The sequence below is a fragment of the Xiphophorus hellerii genome, chromosome 1, assembly GCF_003331165.1.
Source record: "Xiphophorus hellerii strain 12219 chromosome 1, Xiphophorus_hellerii-4.1, whole genome shotgun sequence".
Lineage (NCBI taxonomy): Eukaryota > Metazoa > Chordata > Actinopteri > Cyprinodontiformes > Poeciliidae > Xiphophorus > Xiphophorus hellerii.
This window is the reverse complement of record NC_045672.1, coordinates 24162653-24185332: the sequence shown is the minus strand read 5'-3', so window position 1 is coordinate 24185332 and position 22680 is coordinate 24162653. Positions and strand designations below refer to the sequence as shown.

General features: G+C 35.9%; 2 protein-coding genes across 5 annotated transcripts in view; one reads left to right on the top strand and one right to left on the bottom strand.

Annotated features, from left to right (window-relative positions):
- mitfb (melanocyte inducing transcription factor b) overlaps positions 1 to 18269 on the top strand; it is a 34867-nt gene extending 16598 nt beyond the window's left edge. For 2 of the 4 annotated variants that reach the window (XM_032580697.1, XM_032580862.1), the window contains exons 3-10: positions 8576 to 8791; positions 8881 to 8976; positions 9356 to 9473; positions 9635 to 9727; positions 9841 to 9897; positions 11053 to 11128; positions 12005 to 12152; positions 12787 to 18269. In XM_032580697.1, coding sequence (XP_032436588.1) covers positions 8576 to 8791; positions 8881 to 8976; positions 9356 to 9473; positions 9635 to 9727; positions 9841 to 9897; positions 11053 to 11128; positions 12005 to 12152; positions 12787 to 13185 — 1203 coding nt within the window. In that variant the 3' untranslated portion in view covers positions 13186 to 18269. Of the gene's footprint in view, positions 1 to 5806; positions 5984 to 8575; positions 8792 to 8880; positions 8977 to 9355; positions 9474 to 9634; positions 9728 to 9840; positions 9898 to 11052; positions 11129 to 12004; positions 12153 to 12786 lie in introns of those variants that run through there. The other 2 variants (XM_032580948.1, XM_032580772.1) reach the window with 2 other exon arrangements.
- Positions 18270 to 18435: 166 nt separating this feature from the next.
- Positions 18436 to 22458, bottom strand: LOC116731315 (2-epi-5-epi-valiolone synthase). Its single transcript, XM_032581069.1, has 5 exons — positions 22262 to 22458; positions 20421 to 21051; positions 19342 to 19581; positions 18800 to 19052; positions 18436 to 18556 (listed from the first exon to the last, which is right to left on the bottom strand). The coding sequence occupies exons 1-5, from the start codon at positions 22384 to 22386 to the stop codon at positions 18453 to 18455; spliced, it is 1353 nt and encodes a 450-aa protein (XP_032436960.1). The 5' UTR covers positions 22387 to 22458; the 3' UTR covers positions 18436 to 18452.
- Between the last annotated feature and the right edge of the window lie 222 nt (positions 22459 to 22680).

Sequence of the window (22680 nt, the reverse complement as noted above, 5' to 3'; positions counted from 1 at the left end):
TTGTTGTCTGCAAATTCTGCAAAGCACGTTAGCAGTCTGTGAGACAAAGCGGCCCATTCTTTCAGGATGCAAGGCAAATGGTGACTGTCTTGCTAATGTATCCTGGTCAGACCATCATGGAATGCCTTGGGTATCCAAGTAAAAAAACATACAAATCATTGTTTGTCATTCTGAGTTCACCATGCACCCATTTTTATTCAATACAGCAGGACGCTTTGTGCTTGCTTTTGCAGAGTTTCTGACTTTTTAGGGGTTAGGTTGCCATTGCCCTCTGGCCCGCTGATGTCTAAAAACGAGTGAGGGGATAAATAGTTGCCTTGTTTGCCGCAGTTTCAGATGCTGCAAGTCGGAATTTGTTGTTACAAATTCCGACTTGCAGTGTACCCGCCTCGTGTGCTCTGAGGCGGGTACACTGAGTGAAGTTGAGCAGAGAAATGTTTAATTCAGTTCTCTCTGGCTGGACGCACGATCCAGCTGCACTCATTACAGACACAGAACTGATGGCTTTATGTACAACTAAGACAGGGACCTTGGGGAAGTTAATTCTGTTCTTAAGAGTTTATAAACACACTATGGAAATAATCTCTTTTCATGTTAAAAACTGAAAATTTGTTACACCCAACTTTACATTGTTGCAACAAAAGCAGCATTGAGAAGACCAGGACTTTAAAGCCTGTCGTTTGTGGCCCTGAGGCTTCAGTGAAGTCCCTTGAAGCTCTGAGATCATCTTATTATGTGTGATAATTTCGGAACTCCCTGAGGACAAAATAAGATCAAAAGCCTCAATTGTTTATTTTAAAGAAACTAAACCAGGTGGATAAGAAATATAGCAAAAAATAAGTGAAAGTATTGGTCCTCATATTCATTTGTTTTTAATTATTATATAGTTTTAAAGATTAAGGAAGACAATCATTTTTACACGCAGTGTTGTGTCTGTAAACAGACAAAATACTACAGTCCCTTGCTAAAATATTTATACACTTTAATTTTTTTCCCATTTTGCAACTTCACTATATTTCACTATATTTTATTCTGATTTTACCTTCAGTGGTGTGTGAAAGTTAAGTCGAATTAAAAATCTGAAAAGATGTGGCGTTCTTTAGTATTTATCCCACCAGGGTCAGTACTTTGTGGGACTGTTGTTTTTCATCATTCTTCTTTGAAAATGGCTTGAACTGCATCAGATTGCCATTTCAAAATATTACAATATTTTCAACTAAACCATCACATTGTTGCTCAGAGTGTACATTTAGGGTTGTTGTCCAGCTGGAAGCTGAACCTTCACCTTGTCCTCAAATCATTTGCAGTCTCACAGAAGTAAACTTCTCACATAATTACCTGATTTCTGTGTTCCTTTGTCTTTGTGATGGTTTGTGTTCAGTAATGTTTCTGACAACCACCAGAGACCTTAACTGAACACTTGTACTTATAACCAGACTAATTACATACAAGTAGATTATTTACAAATTAGGGAACTTCTGAATGCAGATTGGTCTGGATTTTATTTAGGGATCAAAATAAGACGCTGATTACTTATATGTTTTTCATTATCATTTTCTGTCTCATTTTTCTTGCACTTTACAAGGAAATGCACTACTTTTGGTCATCCCAGATTGTTGTCTTTTACTTGTTAATGTTTGCAAAAGTTTTACACATTTAACTCTTCTCTAAAAATGGGTTTATATGGTTGTGCTTATTTGCTACATTGGGGCAGCAGTATTTTGTGTCTGTTGCATTTCATGCTCTTAATGCCTCCTTTGTTTCTTCTTTTGCAACAAGAAAATCTGGGATTTGGATTTAGTGAGTACGTAAGAATAAAATGGAGTTGTAACAAGCTCCAGTGGTGGCATGTCTTGCACTTATTTTTGTTGCTTTTTTTAGACATGTAAAAAAAGACATGGAAATTATACCTGCAGTCAGTAAATCTTTATGTCTCGGTATTCAAGAAGCCCTGTGCAGATGCAGGTGTAGAGCTAACTTTTTAAAGAGAGAAGGTTTGAAACGTGATATGAAACATTTAATTCTTTTGATGTTTTCTTTAAGAGAAGTAAACATATAAAAACAAAATTGTCATTCTGTCTATAACATAGATGGGCCCGTGGAAATAGAACTATAGTCCAGTTCAGTTCTTTTCAGCTGGCAGAAAATGAAATGTTCCATAAATTACAGGCAATGTCTTCCCAGGAACCACAGATAAAAACCATCAATGACTTCATGACTGATGGTATACATTATTTGTAACACAGATTTATGTGACAGAAAGATTTTTTTTGTATTTCACAAATTTATCAGTAGGAACGTTGTGAGATATTCCCCAGGCAAGATGTGAAGATAAAAACATATTTTAAGCTGGTGTATGGATGAAAACATAATAACTGTATTTTTGTCTATCCATGGCATATCCTTTAAATACATATAAAATGATTAATTCATCTTTCAATGTAGTTGCATAATTACACTGATTAAAAATGGAAAACAAAAATCCAACTTTTAATTTTGACTCATTTATTCCGTGAAGAAAACCAACATAATTTGTTTCACAATTATTGTTATCCCTAACAACCTCTTAAAAGTAAATACAACTGAGGATTTTTTTTATCCATGGTGTTCATCTAACACTGTACTTTATAATGATTTGAGGGTTTAAACTGCTATAGGTGTTATATACAAGCGAGACATACTGCAATTCTTTTTCATTTCGGTTTTAACTGTGCAGTGCCCCTGTTTGATAATGTTAGAGGATCTTGTATGTTGATTTCTAGTGACATAGACAGAGTAGGCTATGCACATTGGTGCTTTTTCTCCCAATTGAAGGACCTTTTTAACCTGCTTTTAAACCTATTTTTGAAAAATTCAATATTTATTTGTACCTAAAATATCATAGAATAAAGTTCCATTTAAATAAAGTAGTGGGTTAGGTTTTTCTAAACTCATCATAAAATATGGAAAAACACTGAAAGGACTCCAAATGTGGAAATAAATATCAATATATTTGATTTTTAATTTATCGGATTGAAGAAAATAAACTCTTGAGGACTTAATAAAAAAATCATCCAATAACAGAGAAAATAATAATCTTGGCAGTGTAGCAATACACTAATATAAAGTGACATAATGAGAAGAATTCTTGTTCAATCCAATCAGTAATAAATCATATTATTTGTCCCAGAGTGACACTGCTGTGCCTTATACGTCCTTAACAAACAGTAACCGTGCCCCCATAGTGGCGTCAGCCCAGTGGTCTTGTGATGAGGATACCTGCAGGATATACTGTATGTTAATGTAGCTCACATGAGTGTCTCCTACAGAACAATGATGCTGTTTCTGTGCATGGACAAGCACCTCTGAATGAGCTTGTGTTCCAAGGTACTTAGTAATTTCTAAATCACGTGACCAACATTTCTCTGACTACCTTTTCTAACTGAGTATTCATAGTTACTTAGTTGACACTTCATGGTTAACTTTTGTTTAACTCTGCTCAATTGTTTTGCCTTTGATTTTACATTTACACAGTTTATCAGGCATAGTGATACCCAGTTTGTGGTTATGCCACCTTTAAGGGAAAGAAAACTGCCATCAAGCTTTTGCTAAAACTTGCAATGAATATTTTACATTACAAAGAGGAGTTTTTTTTTTTTTTAAATGCTTTAATTGAGCTACATTTTGAGCATGAATGGTTTGTTTACAGTCAGGCAAGAACAATTAAATTTAAGTCCAGTTTTTCCCTTGGCCACTCTAAAACATACATGTTTTTTTAGCCATTCATAGCTACAATTGCTGGCCTACTCTGGGTCATTGACCTGCTGCATAACTCCAGTGTGTTTGAGTTTAAGGTCACACATTGAGGCCCAGATATTATCCTGCAGGAATTTCTGACTGAGAGCAGAATTCTTGGTTCCATCAATTGCTTCAAATGTCTGAAGCTGAACAGCAGCTCATACCGTCACACTATCACTGCGATGTTTGACTGTTAATGTGATGTTCTGTCTTTGAAAACCTTAGTAAATTGTACACCAAAATGTTCAGTTTTTATCTCCACCGTTCACAGAATATTTTCCCAGTAGTTTTTAGGGTTATAAAGATGAAGCAGTTAGATAAACTTTCTCAGTCTTAGCATCCAGTCCAGGTACTGAGATACAGAAGCACTCTGGCTATGATTACTTCACTGTAGGACAATGTCTTCCCCCCCAATATATGAAGCTGTTGCTGAACTGAAAAACTTCTTCATTGACATACTTGTGCATCATGGGTGCATAATAAAGCATTATTGTAGTTTCTTCCTCCTAGCAGCGTTTAGATTAAAACCAGTAACACCATGACTCCCAACAAACTCAAGAAGTATTTACATTCCTGCTGTTATCTACATATCCCATCTGATCTTCATACATAATTTTTTTATTTCTTGTAAATCCTGTTGCTGCTTTCCATATTTATATACACATTGTAAAAAAACATTTAAAATACAAATTTTTTTAGGTTCTGAATATACTATTTTTAATAGCTGTACAGAAACACTCATCCTATGTTTTAAATTTACCAATTTACTGTCTAAGGACAAACCAATTTTTACTGCTGTACCTGTAACGTGCCACAAAAGTGCTAACAACATGTTGCTGGTACAACTGATTTTTCAAAGATGGCACAATAAAGGACCTTACTATATTCTATTCTTTTTCTTCTTTTGTTTTTCTTGGACTGTTGTAATACAGGTCTTTGTGTTTTGTTCAGCAGTAGTTCTTCTCATTCTGTTGTAGCTCTGTATTTAATAAAAAAAAAAAGTGTGTTTATGATGGTGTGGACTCTTAGTTTTTCTCTACACAAAACATTTTGCATGTAGACCAAAAGTTTCACTTTGGTCTCATATGACCAGAGCATTTTTCTTCCAAATGTTTACCGTTTCTTCTCATATTTGTCCCACAAACCAATGCAATATTTGGATGCACATCTTATTTGTTACATTCAATGATGGCCTTCTTCTTGTGAATCTTCCACAACTGCCAGATTTGTGAAGCACACAACATATAGTTGTCATGTTTACAGATTGTGAGCTTTGGATTTCTGCAGCTCCTCCAAAGTTTCTTTGGTCTGCTTCTGGTATGCTTCCCTTGCCCAGCCATTCAGATTGACTGAATGAACTTGTTTTGGTAGGTGTGAAGTTGTGTTCTGGTCTTTCCTTTTTTTGGATGATTGATCAAACTGACATCTGCAGTTGTTTTATAATCTAACTCTGATTTAAAAGTTTTCCACAGCTTTAACTTTGGCCGTTTAACATAAGAGTTTGATTGAAAACGATCTTTTATTCATAGGATTTGCATGCGTCATTGTTTGCTTAAGTTCATGTACTGTTTGAGCACCGAAGAATTTTTTTTCAAATGCAGCAGAGATATCAGAAATTAGCTGACTGCTTATTCTGGGCCTGTGATGTTTAATGTGATAAAAATAACTGCAAAGAAATCTGTTTAGAGGCAAGTTCTTGTTAATTTCAGTAAACTCATCTAGAGAAGCAAACTGCAGACTAAAGACAATGAAGAAGACTTTCTTCTTTGTGCTGCGCTAAACTGGGAACACATATCAAGCATCCACATGGGTTAAAAATTGGATGAGGCAAAGACACGGCCCCAGGCAAGGTTCAGTTAAAGAAGTGGCTTTCTCAAACAAAGACTCTAACTGTTGGCAGTGTATCCTGACATCAAGTGACACGCCATAAAGAAATAAATACAGTTTTTACATAAAACAACACAAATTTGAAAAGGATCATTGTGTTCACTAAGATTCCCAGACATGCATATCTAATTAGTTTTCTTGCCTTTGAAAAGCTGAGCTGGATGTGTGTCTTCTCACTCCAGCAGGCACAGCAGAGGAGGCAGCTGCTGCAGCGCATCTTGGCTGAAAAAAAATCACACTTGTATTTTTAACTTTTGCTTAAATTTAACGGTTCAAAGGAGGAAATATGCTTGAGATGCTTGGATACCAGCCTTATGAGGTATGTCTTTTATATATATGAAAAACAGCTGAACAGGATATTTAATTAATCAGAATTTGGTCCACTTCACTATCTTGACTCCAGTTGTATTATTTTTAACAGTGCCAGGGTATTGTTTAAAAACATTTTTTTTGTTGATTTTTGTAAACCGCGGGTGTTGAGAGATTTTTTGGCGAATATTCAAGCCAAACGGAGGAAAGTTTAAATTTAGACCTCCAAATGTGAGATGGATTACAGCGGCTCCGCTCCATTTAAAATGCTTTACAGTCTGACAAACGCTGTCTCTGAAGTTGTTTGTGTGTGTATGTGTGTGTGCGTGTTTGTGTATATATGTGGATGTTGTGTGGGTCTGCCTGCAGCTATATATTTCTAGCTCATTAATGCTGGCGGATTAATGAGCCTCAGAAATCAAACTGAACTGCAACTTGTGTGCAGAGCTGGATGGCAACACTTGTCACCATCTTAAATTAAGTTGTAAAGTATATTAAAGCATTTCTTGATTATATTGGTCTTTTTTGAAAAGTAATTTAATTTGACTAAATAAAACGTTGTAGCAACTAGGGGGGCAAAGATGCGTCCAGATTTTAAGAAATTTTAAGGGAAACAGAAAAAAAATTGTCTTCACCGTTGGAGTAAAGGGTGCACAAATCATAAACTTTGGTTTAAATAATCTTACCAAAGTAGAATACTGTATTTGACTCAAGGTTTGATTAATATTTTAGACAATTGGTTCTGAAGGCAAAAAAACATTTAAAATGCTCCTTTTCTTGAGGTTTCACAAATAGAATAAATGCCTCAGTGTTTTAAAGAATCACAGTTCAGTGTAGAAAAGGGCAGCAACTATCAAACAAGACAAGATGATATATCATACAAGTTTTATGGGAATGAGATGAAACCAGAAAGATTTTAACTATTTTCAGGAAAACTGAATGACACCAAGAGCGTCTCTGTGTGTCTTATCAATTAACGCATGTCAGTTGTCGCATTTAACACATATTGTACATGCCTGGCTGAACTGGACCAAGACATAGTTGACTACTGGATATCAGACATGAACAGTCAGATCAGAAACCATCAGCCAGATGCTCTGGGCTTGGATTGTTGCTTCGCACCTAAGAATCCCTTTCATTTGTTTGCTTAACCCTCCTGTTATGTTTGTTTCTGAGGTACAGCAGTAATGTTCCTGGGTCAATTTGAGGAGAGTGTTTAATCATGCAATACTGTCAGAAACCAAAAAAATCCTCCAAAACATTTTTGTATATGATTATTAACTAACCATTTCAATCAATATTTGTGCAATGATGTTTTTTTATTTCTCACAAATAAAAAATCAATGATGATTACTTACTCATTTGCTCATTTGGACATAAAAAATTTTATTTACTAACAATAATTATCCTCGAAATTGATATTTTGTAAAAAATTTTATATTACATTTTGATTTTGATTTTTTTTTTTTCAATGGGTGATCTTTATAATTGAACTTGAGAGACATATAATGTTCTGGGTCAAATTGACCCGCTGATTAAAATCAAGATAAATGAGTCATGCAGAGAATATGTATGTTTTCCCCCCACTTCTGCTGAGTGTCCACTCAGTGTGGGTGGAGTTTGCCCACGGGAACAGAAAAGGTTGTATGAACACCTGCTTTCTCGCAGTTTCCTAGTGAAGTAAAGAGAATAGCAAGAAAGTGGGCTTGTGTTCGTGCAGGGGTGCATGTATGTGTGTGGTGAGTGAGTGTGTGGTGAAATATGGTTCATAGGTACAAGGAAACATATAGAATTGGAAATTCTTTTACCTTTTTTACCCTTTAACTTGATTGCCTGGTCAAATTGACCCGAATAGTATCTATGTAAAAAGTAAACGCAGGGGGTGGTGCAAATGTGTAAAATGAACCATTTTTAATTTATATTTAGAGTGTGCTTATTAAGACAAATAGAAAAAGTTCCATGCAGAAAAAATATTTCCAACCATTAAAAAAAAAAGAGTTTAACTTTAAAACAGGTCAATTTGACTCACAACATAACAGGAGGGTTAAATGAATTTGTCACAAAGGACAGTCTTTTGAAGAATCTGTTATCAGTTCTAAGGTTGTCTTAATTCCAAAATTCATTAAATATGTTCTGTCGTGTTTTCAAAATACAATATAGATTTCATTACTTTTCAAGCTCAGTTCAGATTTCTGTTTTTGTTTTTACTTATTTTGTAATTGAGTTTTGTCCCCCAGCACAACAAAAACTATTTTTTTGACACCTCTGTCGACACGGCAGTCTCACTCAGGAAATACTTCCTTACATGCTTCCAAATGAAAGCCTCAAATACTTGTAAACTGTAATAAAATGTTTCATTTAGCCACTCATTTTAACATCTGAAGCTCATAATAGTAGTTTAAGATTTCACCATACAAAGTCAAGGGGGACATAGATAGCGATTCATCAGACATGTTTCACTTTGATGAGAAATATTTTTGCGACAACTCAGATGTTTAAGTAAAACTGTTCCTTTGTTGACCTTCTTCTACCCATTAGATGTCACCCTAATCTCAGAGTATTATGTTTTCTTAGAATAATGTTTTCTGCTTTCGATCAACAGGTTCAGACTCATTTGGAAAATCCAACCAAGTACCACATCCAGCGCTCGCAGCAGCAGCAGGTGAAGCGGTACCTGGGAAAGCTTGGTTCCCAGGCGTTGAGCTTGCCCTGCCCCAACCAGTCCTCTGACCACGGGGGCATGCCGCCAGGGCTGGGCAACAGCGCCCCCAACAGCCCTATGGCCTTACTGACCCTCAACTCTAACTGCGAGAAAGAGGTGTGAGCGGTTTCATTGTAAACGGGTTGTGCTTTCACATTTCGTGTTAGTAGAGTTAATTGAACCTCGGCTTTTGTGTCTGATTGTAGATGGATGATGTCATTGACGACATTATTAGTCTGGAGTCCAGTTACAGTGATGAGATCCTCGGCTTGATGGATCCTGGACTGCAAATGGCAAACACGGTGTGTGAGTTTTCTGGTGTGTTACTGTCAGCACAGGGCTGTCTGTGAAAGGTCACAACATATAAGAGATTGAGAATAAATGATCTGCATGCTAATGGAAATAACCTGACATTTTAGAGCTTACATCTTAAAGCAGTGTTCATGTGGTTCTGCACATTTATTTACTTTTTTCACTAATGAACAGAAAATGTATGGTAATTAATGAGTTCAGTAAGTGCTTCATGCCGTATTGACAGATCACAAAGTGATGCCATTTGCCTGACTGCAATAAAAACCCTAACATCAATTCTGACATTTTCCCACTGCATTGTTGTTCTCATTACTGTGGTTTGATAAGCCTCTAATAAAGATAGATGTATTCTCTCCATCACTCCCCCAGATCCCTGTATCTGCTAACCTCATGGACATGTACGGTAATCAGGGCATGCCTCAGCAGGGCCTGCCCATCAGTAACTCCTGCCCTGCCAATCTTTCCAACATCAAAAGGGAATACTCAGGTGAGCAGGAAGCAGAGCAGATCTTATAGAGACAGTGGCTATGGATTTAAATTTACGATTGCATAAATTCTTTACCAATATTACCTGCCTGGGGTTTGGGATAATGAATATACATGCTTTTTTGCACTGATTGTTTAGTTTTCTTGTTATTTGTTATGTAGTGTCTCAATCCCCATCCATCATGCACATGCTGGACAAGTCTGGATCCTGTGGAAAATTTGACACCTATCAAAGGCCAGAAGGATTCCCTGTGGGTACGTCTCAGTATTCATCTCCAAGCTACACAAAACCAGTGCTGTTTCTTTTAAATCACTTGTAAAGCATTCATGGCACCCTTATTTTTAACTAACCAAAGCACTTTTTCCAGAAGTTGAGGTAAGAGCCCTGGCAAAAGAAAGGCAGAAGAAAGACAACCATAATTTGAGTAAGTTCCAATTGCAGCATCCTATTTTATTTGCCAAAATTAACATTTGACAAACTATTTTGCTTGACGCACCATCCAAATACCTTACAAATCCTTTTTAATGATATCTTTATTTCTAATTCATTTTGATCATATTCATTTTTACATCCAAAATCTAGAACTACAAAATAGATAATAGATAATAAAAAAGCAAACAGAACACAGCTGAAACTTGACAGAGTGATGACCTCATATGCAAACACCAAGCTATGGCATCAATGCAAAAATTGACCATGCCAAATAAAAGTAGCATTGGTAAAGTATTGAGTGGTTTTAATAGCAAATATTGATTTGTCCATTGAGAAGCTAGAAGTAAGGAAATATTTCTGAACAGCCTGCAGAGCTAAAGAATTTGGGGTTTGGGATTCAAACCTCTGGATTACAGCATCAAGAATAAACCACAGTTGCATATTAGGAATCTGTTCTACCACACTATACACTGCCCCACTTTTTCCTTCATTTAGCTGATACTCAAAAAAATGAGTGACTACTTCACCTAATAATAGTATATAGAGAGGGACTATTCATAGAGTTGTTGTTTATAGAATAATGCGTAGTCGTTATCAGATGTGTTGTACTGACAGCAGCCTCAGAAAAGTTTTTCTTCCAGAAGGAATGTTCTCTTTGGTCGTCTGACTGCTGACTTATTGCTCTTATCATTCATAGTATGAACTATGTAATTTCTTTCTCCCACAACTTAGTTTTTTTCTGTCCTTTGAATCCAATGTTTGAGTTGTTTCAAAGAAATCTGCCCTCTTCTCTGTCACTATTTTCACTCATTTTTTTTGCCTTTAGGAGCTTTGAGGAAAGTAAATGTGAAAAAAAAAAAAAACTGCATCTTTTTTTGAGTTGCCAATAAGTGACCACACATCCTTATGACAAAATGTTGTCATTTTAATTTGAGAGAATAGTATGCTTTTTGATGGCGTTTCATATCTCCGGTTAACTTCATCCTTATAGTACATCATATATTTCTTATTTTAAAATAATGTAGAGCCAATTGGGATTCTTTTTTTCATACATTGAACCGTTTTAAGTTTCTGGCTCTGAAATAGTACGGTTGCTCTTTAATAAATCTTGGAGCTATGTTTGTTTAATTCCTTGCTTGTTTTGCAGTTGAAAGAAGACGTCGGTTTAACATCAATGATCGTATCAAGGAGTTGGGGACTTTGATTCCAAAATCCAATGACCCGTAAGTTTCCCATTGCTTTGATTTTACTTCAGAAAGCTTGAAATAATGAACTGATTCATACTTTCTTTGGATTGTTGTATTCTCGTATCTCATATCTGAAGATTATAGCAGTGTGTGGTTTCTGTAATTGGTTGTGAAGATAATACTATATACTATAAAAAGAATAGGAAAGTTAAACCTGTTCTAGAGTACATATAAAAAAAATCAGTATTCCTTTAATATTAATTCTTTTTTTTATAGCCAAGTCCCCTCTCTATGTTGCTATCTCTGCAAACAGAAACTCAAGGAAACATTGTAGGAGGAAACCCACAAGGGGGGTTTTGTACCAGAAAACACTGTAACATTTGAGGCAATGGTCTTGATTTGTGTAACTGATGAATTCTTGTATTAGATGCAGCTGAACTTTAAAACTACACATTGGTGTATTTGATAACCCATTTTCTGCTTGAAGGCTAAATGTGACCTTTAGTGAATCAACAAGGGTCGCTCCACAGTTTGTGATTCACCCTGAATATTGTAACATTTGCTAGTTGTTTGAAAAGCCTATTTTTTATTTTGATAAACCCACTCCCCTCAGACATTACCATTATATGTCTACATATAATTCATTTTCTCTGATATTATTCTTTTTTAAGTAATCTTAATTTAATCCTTACATCTTATCGTTTTAGCCTGTGATGTTGCAGCTCTGAAGCACACCTTGCTAGTCTTGCTCTTATAGCATTTTAGAGGTTTTTCAATCTGAAGCACTGCAATTACATGTGGTTAAATACCAAACGTTTCTCATTTTTGTCTTAAAGCAACTCTTAAGGTTGAGAATGTTGACTGACATTAAAATGTAAAGCAAAGGAATAATGGCATCTTTGTGATTTTTAGAGACATGCGCTGGAACAAAGGCACCATCCTGAAGGCATCAGTGGATTACATCCGAAAGCTTCAGCGTGAACAGCAGAGGGCCAAGGAGCTGGAGAATCGCCAGAAAAAACTTGAGCACGCCAACCGACATTTGATGCTCAGAATACAGGTATATATATCAAGAGAACGGCGTAATTCCCATTATGGCATTTATATTATGTACGGTATGTGTAAACCTGTACTGTGCCTTTTAAAAGAATTCATATTTCAACAACTCTTTCATATTTTATCATTTTACAAACACAAACTTTAACGTATTGTATTTGAATTGATTATAACAGACCAACAGAAAATAGTGCATATTGTGAAGTGAAAAAAACTGAATAAATAATTTCCATCTTTTTTTTAATGAAATCCCAGAAAAAGCAACAACCTCTGTATGTGTTTAGGTGATGGACACATCAAAAGACTTGCAGCTGTAATACAATAATATGGAAAATATATTTTCACTACAATTTATGTGCTTGAAAACAAATGCATGCAACGCATATCTGAATTTTATTTATAGAAATGTTTGTAAACTTTGTCTGTCTTGATCCGTCACTTAAATTCTTAGACAAAACATTCAAGTTTGTAGTTGTAGGATAGGAAATAAGTATAGAAATGTAACAGTGAGAATGTGAATGTCTTTTTAAAGGACCTCATCTCTGCTAACCTGTTTGACAGATGGATGTGCCTGACACATAAAAGACACACAAACCTTAAGTCACTCTCCTGTGTGTGCAAATGACTGTACCTTGCAGGAGTTGGAGATGCAGGCTCGGGCTCACGGTCTGGCCATCACATCCTCAGCACTCTGCTCTGCTGAAGTTGGGGTGCGGCCCATTAAGCAGGAGCCCGCTCTGGAGGACTGTCAACAAGACCTGTACACACTCCACCCTCATCACCAACACCACCCGGCCTGCACTCCGGAGCAACCCAGCACGCTGGAGCTGACCGAAGGTCACTCCAACTTCCCGGATGGCCATTATGGCAGTGTTCACGGCAAAGCAGGATCCAAACTCAATGACATCCTCATGGAAGACAACTTATCACCTGTCAGAGGTGGGGACCCTTTGCTCTCTTCCGTCTCCCCAGACACTTCAAAGGACAGCAGTCGCAAGAGCAGCGTCAGCATGGATGAGAATGAAGAAGGCTGTTAGCGCACCCTAGTGGTAGACACCTTTTCTGTATCTTTAATCCCTCCATCTTGCCAGAAAACAAGAGGCTAACACAGTTGCAGTTATTTTATTTTTTTTACCTTTCTTTTCATTTTTATGTTTACATGTTGTATCGCCTCCATTTCATTCTTTTTTTTCCTATTGTTTGTCTTTCTAAGCTTTCAACCTTGATTACAAGGACTGATTTCAAAGTATTTTCTTTAATCAACGCTTTGGTGACAATGAGTTACAAAAATTTTATGTTTTTATATTTACAAACTATACATTTATCTTTCGATAGAGATTAGATTGTTTTTTTCTATCGATTCCAAAGAATCTAGGGAAACTATAAATCACAGTCAGAGGTGTAGATATTTGTGGTGAGGTCAACACTGCTTTGAAAATCAGTAGCAATAATAGAAAGAAGGATATTTATTACTATAGTGCTTTACACTCCTTGTGTCTTAGATTGAACTTGAATGTGCCGATGCCTTATTAAAAAGTTTGTACATTATTGTTGTATTGCTATGCACACGTTAGCTGATTCTCTGTCAGTTTTCCCAGTGAAATTACTTGCTTGATAAATATTAAACGTTTGTTGATTTTATCCTATTTATGACTCTTTACAGACATAATTTTATCTAAACATTCCCCTGAAAAGTGTATTTATTAAAAAAGGACAGAGAGAAGCTGAAATGATAAGTATAAGTATCTTAAGTGTCTTGGGGAGATACTTAAAAATATCTCCCCAAAATCTCCTTCAAGATTTTTAAAATACACAAATTCAACACTTTTACTTAGCATTATGAGAAAACATCAAACTACAAAGAAAGACTAAAGTTTTAGCACAATGCCTTTTAACTACAAAGTGCTCTTTTTTCTGATAGGCTGCAATAGATAAATTACTAATATATTCTTCACTGCCAAAACCACAAAAATACTAAATAACTCAGTGATTCTTGAGAAGAGGGACAAAATGGGTTTAAATTTCACCCCCAAAAGATTTAGTTATTCCTCAAGCTTATGTATTCAAATATGACAAAGAATGTTTAGGAAATGTAAAGATGCTAAGGTGCAGGCTCCCAGTTGCAACATTTTTTTGAAAATTACATTTTTAATGGACATGACCCAGAACTTTGTCAACACCATCTGACAAAAATAAATATAAAATTATTTTTAATGACCCTATTAGTGATATTTTTACTCAGTTTTACAGACAAGAAACAAAAAATATATTATTTAAAACAAAAAACAACATAAAGTCCATCTGAAGGAGTTGACACAGAACTGAAAGTGGTGACGAACTAGTGAGTAAAAAGAAAAACTTGTGAATACATGTGAAGTAATGACATTTATGTAAGATATATTAAAATGAATTAACCGCACACTTAAGTGAGATTTGTCAACACTCTCACTGAAAGAGTCACACTGTCAGTTAAAAACTCTGATGGAGTTGACATCTGACGGAGATGACAAAATACCAAACTACCTCAATTTATCTGATGTTATTATGAAGGAGGCCATATTGTAGCTCATCAGGTCCATGAAATCTTTACAGTATACTAAAGTTAAGCATTTATTTCACAAAAGTTCAGCAAAATTTAGTAAATTGTCAGTTATGGTGTTGACACATCATGGTTGTGACGAGCAACTTGGGACTAAAACGGAAGAAAAAACTAAAGAATAACATAAGCTAACCAGAGCTGCCTAGCCCTCTTAGCAAAGGAAGAGAAAGGAAGAGGTCATGGGGTCCTCAGAAGTTCTGATGCCCCAAAATAACGCCTGATTTTTTTTTACAGTCTTTTTATGTCTGATGGCGTTGACAAAAACTTGGGACAAATTTCAATTGAGTTGGAAAACATATAAAAATTATTTTTAATTCAATTTATTGATACTTTTATAATTATTTATTTGAATACTTATACTTAATTGTCATCATATATTATCTTAGTATTCCTTTAATTGTTTTAAACTATTATAATGTATTGAGTTCTGCTCCAGGACAAGGGATTTTAGACGCCAACTACTACAAAGTTTAAAATAAAAAATATTCAGCAAACACCATGAAAACATACATTGTTGTGCTCACATAGCCCAGGTTAGTTATTTGAAAAAATTTTTATTTTGTGTATATTTTATTCAAATTTTGTGGTTAATCCACAGACCTGTTTTGTCCATTTTCTTAAGAACTTCTGAACTAACAAAGTTTCAAAAATTGTCTCAAAATATGAGTGATTTTATATAAGCAGTAATAAGATGCACAGGATTGTCTGAGATCTTAGCACACAGTAATGAAACACTGCAGAGGTGTTGCTCTCTATCCTCAGATCTTTTTTATATTAGTCATATTCGTACCACTTCAGTAACATTTTACATTCAGGGCGGGTTTTTTTGTTTGTTTGTTTTATGAGCATGTGAAATTTATAATGCTGAGGAGAATAAGGAAACTGATTTTGTCTGAAATGCATGAAATTGTCCAGACACTGGATTAACCTCTGTGAACTGAAATGTAGTTTGTTAGGCTTTTGTGCAGAAACGTACAATGTTTTGCTTGAGAGTCGAGTAACCGAAGTACACGTGTGCTGTATATTTCTGCAGTTTGAAAAGTTGTTGCTGAATAACCTTGTGCCATTACTGATATCTCTGACACAGCACAGTCTCCGTTTTGTCAAACTATGCAATGTTTGAAGTTGTGCCTGTGACGCATCATGTCTTGAAGTTGTCATTTATGAAGTAGCCTTAGACAGTAATAATTCAATTTCTATTTCATTTAAGTGCCTTCTGTTACCTTGGTGATATACAAGGAATCATGCAATATTTTGAGACTGATTATGCCGGTATTTGGTGCTTTATAGACTAAAGAAATACGTTTTACAATCTCTTCCAAAAGTGACAGGAAATGACTTTTGGTCAGTGTGAGAAAACAAACTACATCTCTTAAACTCAAGAACCACAAGAAATAATTTTCTAAACACTTCAAAGTGTTCAGTATTCAATGAAACCTAATACATCTTATTAAATTAGTAAGTCCATCTTATAAATATAGCACCTTTTACAAGTAGAAATCACAAAGTACTTCACAAAGAGTCTGAATAGTGAAACGTTTAAATTCAAACATGACTAAAAAGACAAGGATGTAATCAAATGAGCATATATGACAGACTGCAATGTATTTTTACAGTAAGTACTTTGCTTAGCTCTTAGATGCAGAAAATGTATTTTTTAGGGTCACAAACTCTCAAGCTTTACTTTTACTTCTGAAAAAATAGCTGGCTTGTGTCTGTGAGCTAGACCAGTGGTGCCAAAGGAAGTATGACTCGCAAAGATTAACGTTTATGACAACTAGCCCCCAAAAGCTAAATTTAGACAACAGTGCCTCTGTGTAAACAAGATGAAAATGGTGAGCAATAAAGTGGGAAAAGATTCCTACATAAAAACGTCTAATAATTTTGTGGTTGAAAAGCTACATTTAAAATGGAGCTCCAAATGTTTTAAATTTAACGACTAATCAAAGCATGCAGACATATGTAGAAGTCAAATTTTCAATTTTACTTTTCTTGGCTAAATAAAGACAAGAACTGGCCAACCTGAAATAGCCTTAAAAATATGACTGCTAGCAAAAGCTTTTGGAGGGACACAAGAAACAGAGGAATTAATTTGTAGATTAGAAACAGAAACCACCAGTGTCTCCAGCTAAATACAAAACAAGTATTTATTTAAATAAAAAGGTTCACCGTGGGAATTTTGCGTGAAAGTATTAGAGAATGCAATCATGGCCACTTTACTTTGACTGCCACTTTATTACCACTAACAGGTGAACATTTCTGGATTTCATAAAGAACTCTTTGAAAACTCCTTGAACCCAAAGACCTGTAGGTTGGAAAATATGTACCTTCTTAGTTTAAGTCTGTCCACCAATTTGAATTGTGACCAAATACCTTTCAAATTAAAGACCATTTACACTAACCTGATTTATAGTGTCCTTTTTACTCCCAATTATCAAATGTTAGCATTTAGTTAAAGATAGTGTAGGCTGGTTTTAGCATTAGCTTGAAAAAAAACCCGGCAACATAATTGAACCACTATTTGTTGTTGTCTTTAAATACAGCATACATGTGTATTTATTACTGAACACTTTTAAACTTCAGATATTGCTGTTGTGCTGTGTGTTCTTAGAATAACACCGAGCATTTAAAATCTTTCTGACTATAGCATGAATGTAGTTGAGCAATTGCGCCAACAATGAAAGATGCAGTATATTTATACAAACTAAAGGTTTTGAGCTGCTGATGGTGTCTTTCATAACCTTTTGCCAGAAACAGGAGCTGTAATGCTAGTCTGTAAAATATAGTTTTGGTGAAAATTGTTTATTAAGCAGTATGAAAGACATGGTTCCAAGAGTAACTTTATTATTATTTTTTATATATATTTTGTCGCATTTTACCATGCGTCACACAGTGTTACAATCTACTGAGTACACTCTGTACCAACTCATTGAAAGCCAGTAAAAAAGCTTGTATGTGACCATTGAGTCACTGCAGATGGACCCTTATGATTGTAAGATTTAGGGTAATAAGAATAATACACAACCTTTCAATCAAGAGCAAGTAGCTCTCGGTTTAAAGGTTGCGTGTTGCACTTCGATATATTGTGGTGTGTTTTAAATCCACTAAGGAAGAACCATTTTATCTCGGTACTTGAGTGTCTGAACAAGTTTATTCCTGTGGTTCATAAAGTGTACTACTACTGTTTTCATTGTCACAGTTATTAAGAGACAAGTGTTGCAATACTTACTGCGCCCACTGATTTGTTAACTCACGCTCATTGGTACTCGATGTTAAACTACTCTGTTAGAAATATTAAAAGATTTATTTGAACTTTTTGACTGGGTGTTTTCTCTGCGATTTTAAAAATATAGCTATCTAATAATTTAAATTGAAATATGTTGTTCCTTACGGAGATTTTCACGGTTGCTAAATATGCTAAATTATACTATTCCTAAGCTATTACATTTATAGGCTGTAAACATGGATGCTGTACAAACTTTGTTAAAAATCACTTGGAATAAAGTTATAGATCTTTAAGCATATTCTGTGGAGATGTATTTTCTAACCTTATGAATGCATTTCAACTCAAGTATCAATAAAATCTATTCCTAGACTAACCATGATGTTACCATCATGTCCCAATTTTTTTATGGACCATGTTTTGAACATGTAAAGACTCAGAATATGGCATTACAGTTAGCACTGCTGATTTTGTTTGTTTTATTAATAATAGTTTATCTGGTTACAACCAAAGGTAGAAAGTTCTTCAGTCCACTTCTGAAAGGCTTGATATATGACATCGTCTTCTATCATATCATGGAAGATTTCTGTAAAATTAATAAAATGAAATTTTTTTTAATTATTCTATTTTAATTATATTACTGACAGTGGTAATTAAACATGTCAGCACATCAAATACAGGCAAATATACACTGCTCAAAAAAATAAAGGGAACACTTAAACAGGTGTTTAACACTTAAAGTGTTCCCTTTATTTTTTTGAGCAGTATATATATATATATATATATATATATATACACTGTATATATAACAATATATATGTTACTTTACCTGCTCTTCCAAGCCCTGTTGGTAGAGGCATCCTCAGGGAGCCAGTTGAGTGCCTCAGACGCTCCCTGAAAGATTTCTGCACCAGGACCAAGGAGCATTCCTGGTGCCACACAGGTAGCTCCACACCCAGCATACACTGAATAATGCGGCTCTTCTCCTGTGTTGTCAGAAGCCCCTTTTGATGAGCCACATACACCATGAAGGACATATCAATGCTGACTGCCTCCCCATGAAGCAGCGCTGGCAAAACCCTCTGGGTGGTCAGAAAAGATGGAAACTCTTTAGCTGCACTTATTAACAACAACACGGATTGCTTGCAAATGCATTACGGCCAATGTTCACTGAATTCCCACAATAAATGTGAATTTTGCATATTTTAAAATGTGTATGACTTGTTTTTATGTATTCTTTTTTGGCTGTTATGTTTTATGACAAATTGTATGACATATTCTTCACTTTGTGTTCCAGAAGTTTCCACTACTGATGGACATTGTTAGTTTGTGTAGTGACACAGTAAAATATGTTGAAAACTGTTCCTTTACCATTTCTAGCTCAGGGCTGATAATGTGCCCAAAATCCACCAGCCGATCCAGATCATCCTCCCACAAATTTGGAGCCAGTTCCTCCAGCATTGTTTCTATGGCGATGCGCATGGATGCTGCAGCACCGTCTTCCTGTTCGGAGCCACCGCAGGTCTCAGAGGGCTGCAGCTTGGCATGCAGCATTTTTCTGCCGTTCACCTCGAGCAGCTCAAATAGGCCCCGGTGCTTCATCAGGGCCATCTGAAATCATTACATCAATACGCTCACTATTGAAGCTGAATATTAAATAAAATCAGGTATTAAACAAATTTGTGAAGTACAACTTGGTCCAAACAGACCTGGTTGTTCTGCAATATAAGATATTCTGCACTGCCACAAGCATCCTTGTAAGAAATTAATATGAAGGATATTTTCTAATGAATGGTGAACCACCTAAATTATTTTTAGTGAACAGAACAATTCACAAGGAAATAAAACAAAAGTTGTAAAAGTGGCAACACATTAATTTAATTAGTGAAGCATAAAATGAAATATATTTCAGATTAATTCCACTAATAGTAATATTAAAAACATATATTAGCATCAAGTATTAATTTAATATAGTATAAAATCTTATTAAAGACTCATTTTAAATTATTGTATAATTAAAAAAGTTTAACTGATGGCTGCTAAGTGGTGCCATTTTTAGTGCTGCAGCCTTGCAGCAAAAAGGTGTTTCTGATTTATTAAAATTTACAAGATGGTGGGCGTGGCGTAGGGCGTAGCGTGACCCGTATATTTGGAGGCCTTGAGTCCTCGACGCGGCCGTCGCGGGTTCGACTCCCGGACCCGACGACATTTGCCGCATGTCTTCCCCCCTCTCCTTCCCTGTTTCCTGTCAGCCCACTATCACATAAGGGACACTAGAGCCCACAAAAGACCCCCTGGAGGGGTAAAAAAAAAAAATTTACAAGATGGTTGAATCATATCAACACGCCTAAATTGTGTTTGATTGAGCGATTTGAGATAGTTGGTGTGCTTCACAGAAATCCTACAATTATTGTTCCACATGCAATCCATGCTCATGGACATACAAGCACCTTTAGCATCTCTGCAAGTCCGTTGGAGATCTGCCGTAGAGGCAGAGTTTGGAAGAATGAGCTGTCTAAAAGTGTCGCCACTGGTGGAACGTAGCTTCCCAGCTTGTTTTTCCCCCCACCAAAGTTGACCCCTGTTTTTGCCCCTACGCTGGCATCAATGTACGACAGCAGAGTCGTCGGCACCCTAATATACGGCGTCCTTCGTCGGTAAAGTGACGCTGCGAGACCAACCACGTCCAAACAGACTCCTCCTCCGAGCGCGATGATTGGCTCCGAACGTCTGTCAATCCCAAACTGGTGAACTTCCTCCAGGATCTTGGTCACTAACTCCATGTTCTTATTCTCCTCAGTGGTGGGCAGAGGAAGAATCTTGTAAATGACTCCTTTGGCATCAAAGTATTGAGAAACCTTAGAGCCGTACAATTCATGTACAGTTTTATCAATGACAATAAAGCGTTTCACAGGTTTGGAGTTACTCGTGGTGCCTTTAAGTTCTTCGTCTTCTATGTGTCCCCAGAGCAAAGTGTCATTCCTGGGATCCAGTAGGTCTTTACACTGAATGACTCTGTAGGTGAAAACAATGGGGCTCACCACCGTCCAGGAAACTCCTTGGTCAGATTTGTTCTCGTAGCTGAACGTAATTCACACCAAAGTAACAAAAAGAAGAATTGATTTAGTGTTTGGCATTATGTTACAATCAAAACTACATTTTATATGTTGTATTTACTATTAATTTAAGCTTTTTCATGCAAGAGTGATACAGAGAAACAGTGATAGCGGAACAGTACTTAAAAGGATTTTTAAAGGGGCATATTATTCCTTCAAATACTTTGTCTCTGAATCCAAAATGTAGGTTTAATGCACAGATGTTTTTGTTTCTGTTTTTATTTGAATGTGGTTCTTAATCAATTCAATTTCCATTCAGTTTTTGTACCTGGTAATATTTTGTGCAATGTCTGCTTGGCAATGAATAAAACAGTCATGTAAGTAGGGATCAGGCCTAAAACAGATTTACTAGATGAATATTATGTGGAAGTCACATCTCTGGGGAAAAAAGACAAAGGATCCAACAAAGTCCCAACACAAGATAGTTATTTTTGTCATTGTGTGGTATTGTTTTTCTCTTTATAGATTCAACCTAAAATATAATGTTAATAATTTTAAAAAACTTTATTTTTTGGATTGTCTGTGAATCCAACTGAAAATGGAGTAATTTTCTCTTTTCTGTCGATTTAATATTATTTTATTCTTTCAGTTTAGTTAGTTAAGGTGTTCAAAGAAAAACTTCAAAAGATCTGCAGAAAATCTCAAGAAATTGTTATCAGAACCATTAAAGGCTTTTAGTGAAGTCTGATGATTTGGAAACGAAATATGAGCGGCGAATGTTGGCTCAAAACTTTTTATAGCACTGTATAAATTGTTTATATGGGGAACTGCTAAATCTAGGGTTTTGTAACCAAAATATGCATCATTTTCAACAATCTCACTTAAATAAAAAAAAAGTCTTGCATCATTAACATGGAAACTGCTCTCTTCTGGCAGTGCTGTAGATGTTTAACATGGTGCAACAGCCTAAAATAGAAAGTTATTTCCACTCACTCTGTCCATGGACTTGACTACTGTAGATATGAGGGTGTACTGTCTGCTTACAGTGGGCTTGAACATAAACTAAATGTAACACAGACATACTTTATGAAGGAAAGATGATCATAACTTAGAAGGGACAGTGTTTTTATTTACTAAGATCAACATCAATACTGTGACCTTCTTGTAACCTGACCGTCAATATCCACTGTAGGTACAGTTTATACACAAATCATTTTCATTCACCATATACTTACATTTTAGCATCTGAAAGTTTTCCCTCCTTGTCTTGGCACTGTCCAGTGTGACGAGTCCACGTTCCATTCACTTGGACCAGATTGAACTCTGTTAGCTCTGAACAGCTGGTGTTGCTTGAATTCATGTTTCCAGAGTCGCTACCTTCACATGTACCCGCTTTGCTTCTTGAGGCGACTTACAGGATGCCAGTGAACATGATCACAGCTAAAAGTACAGTAACCCCCCTCCCCACTTAGCGCTCCAGCAAACCGCACAGGCGTGTATTACAGTACTTGTTCTTTGTGCTCAGGGTTTATTAAGACTTTATTACAAGCATGTGAATTTATAAGAGTGGAGATACTGAATTAAAAAATGTCTGAATGGATGAGTTTTCTCATCCACATCCGCTCTGTGACCTTTGTGGTTGAATAAGTGAGTG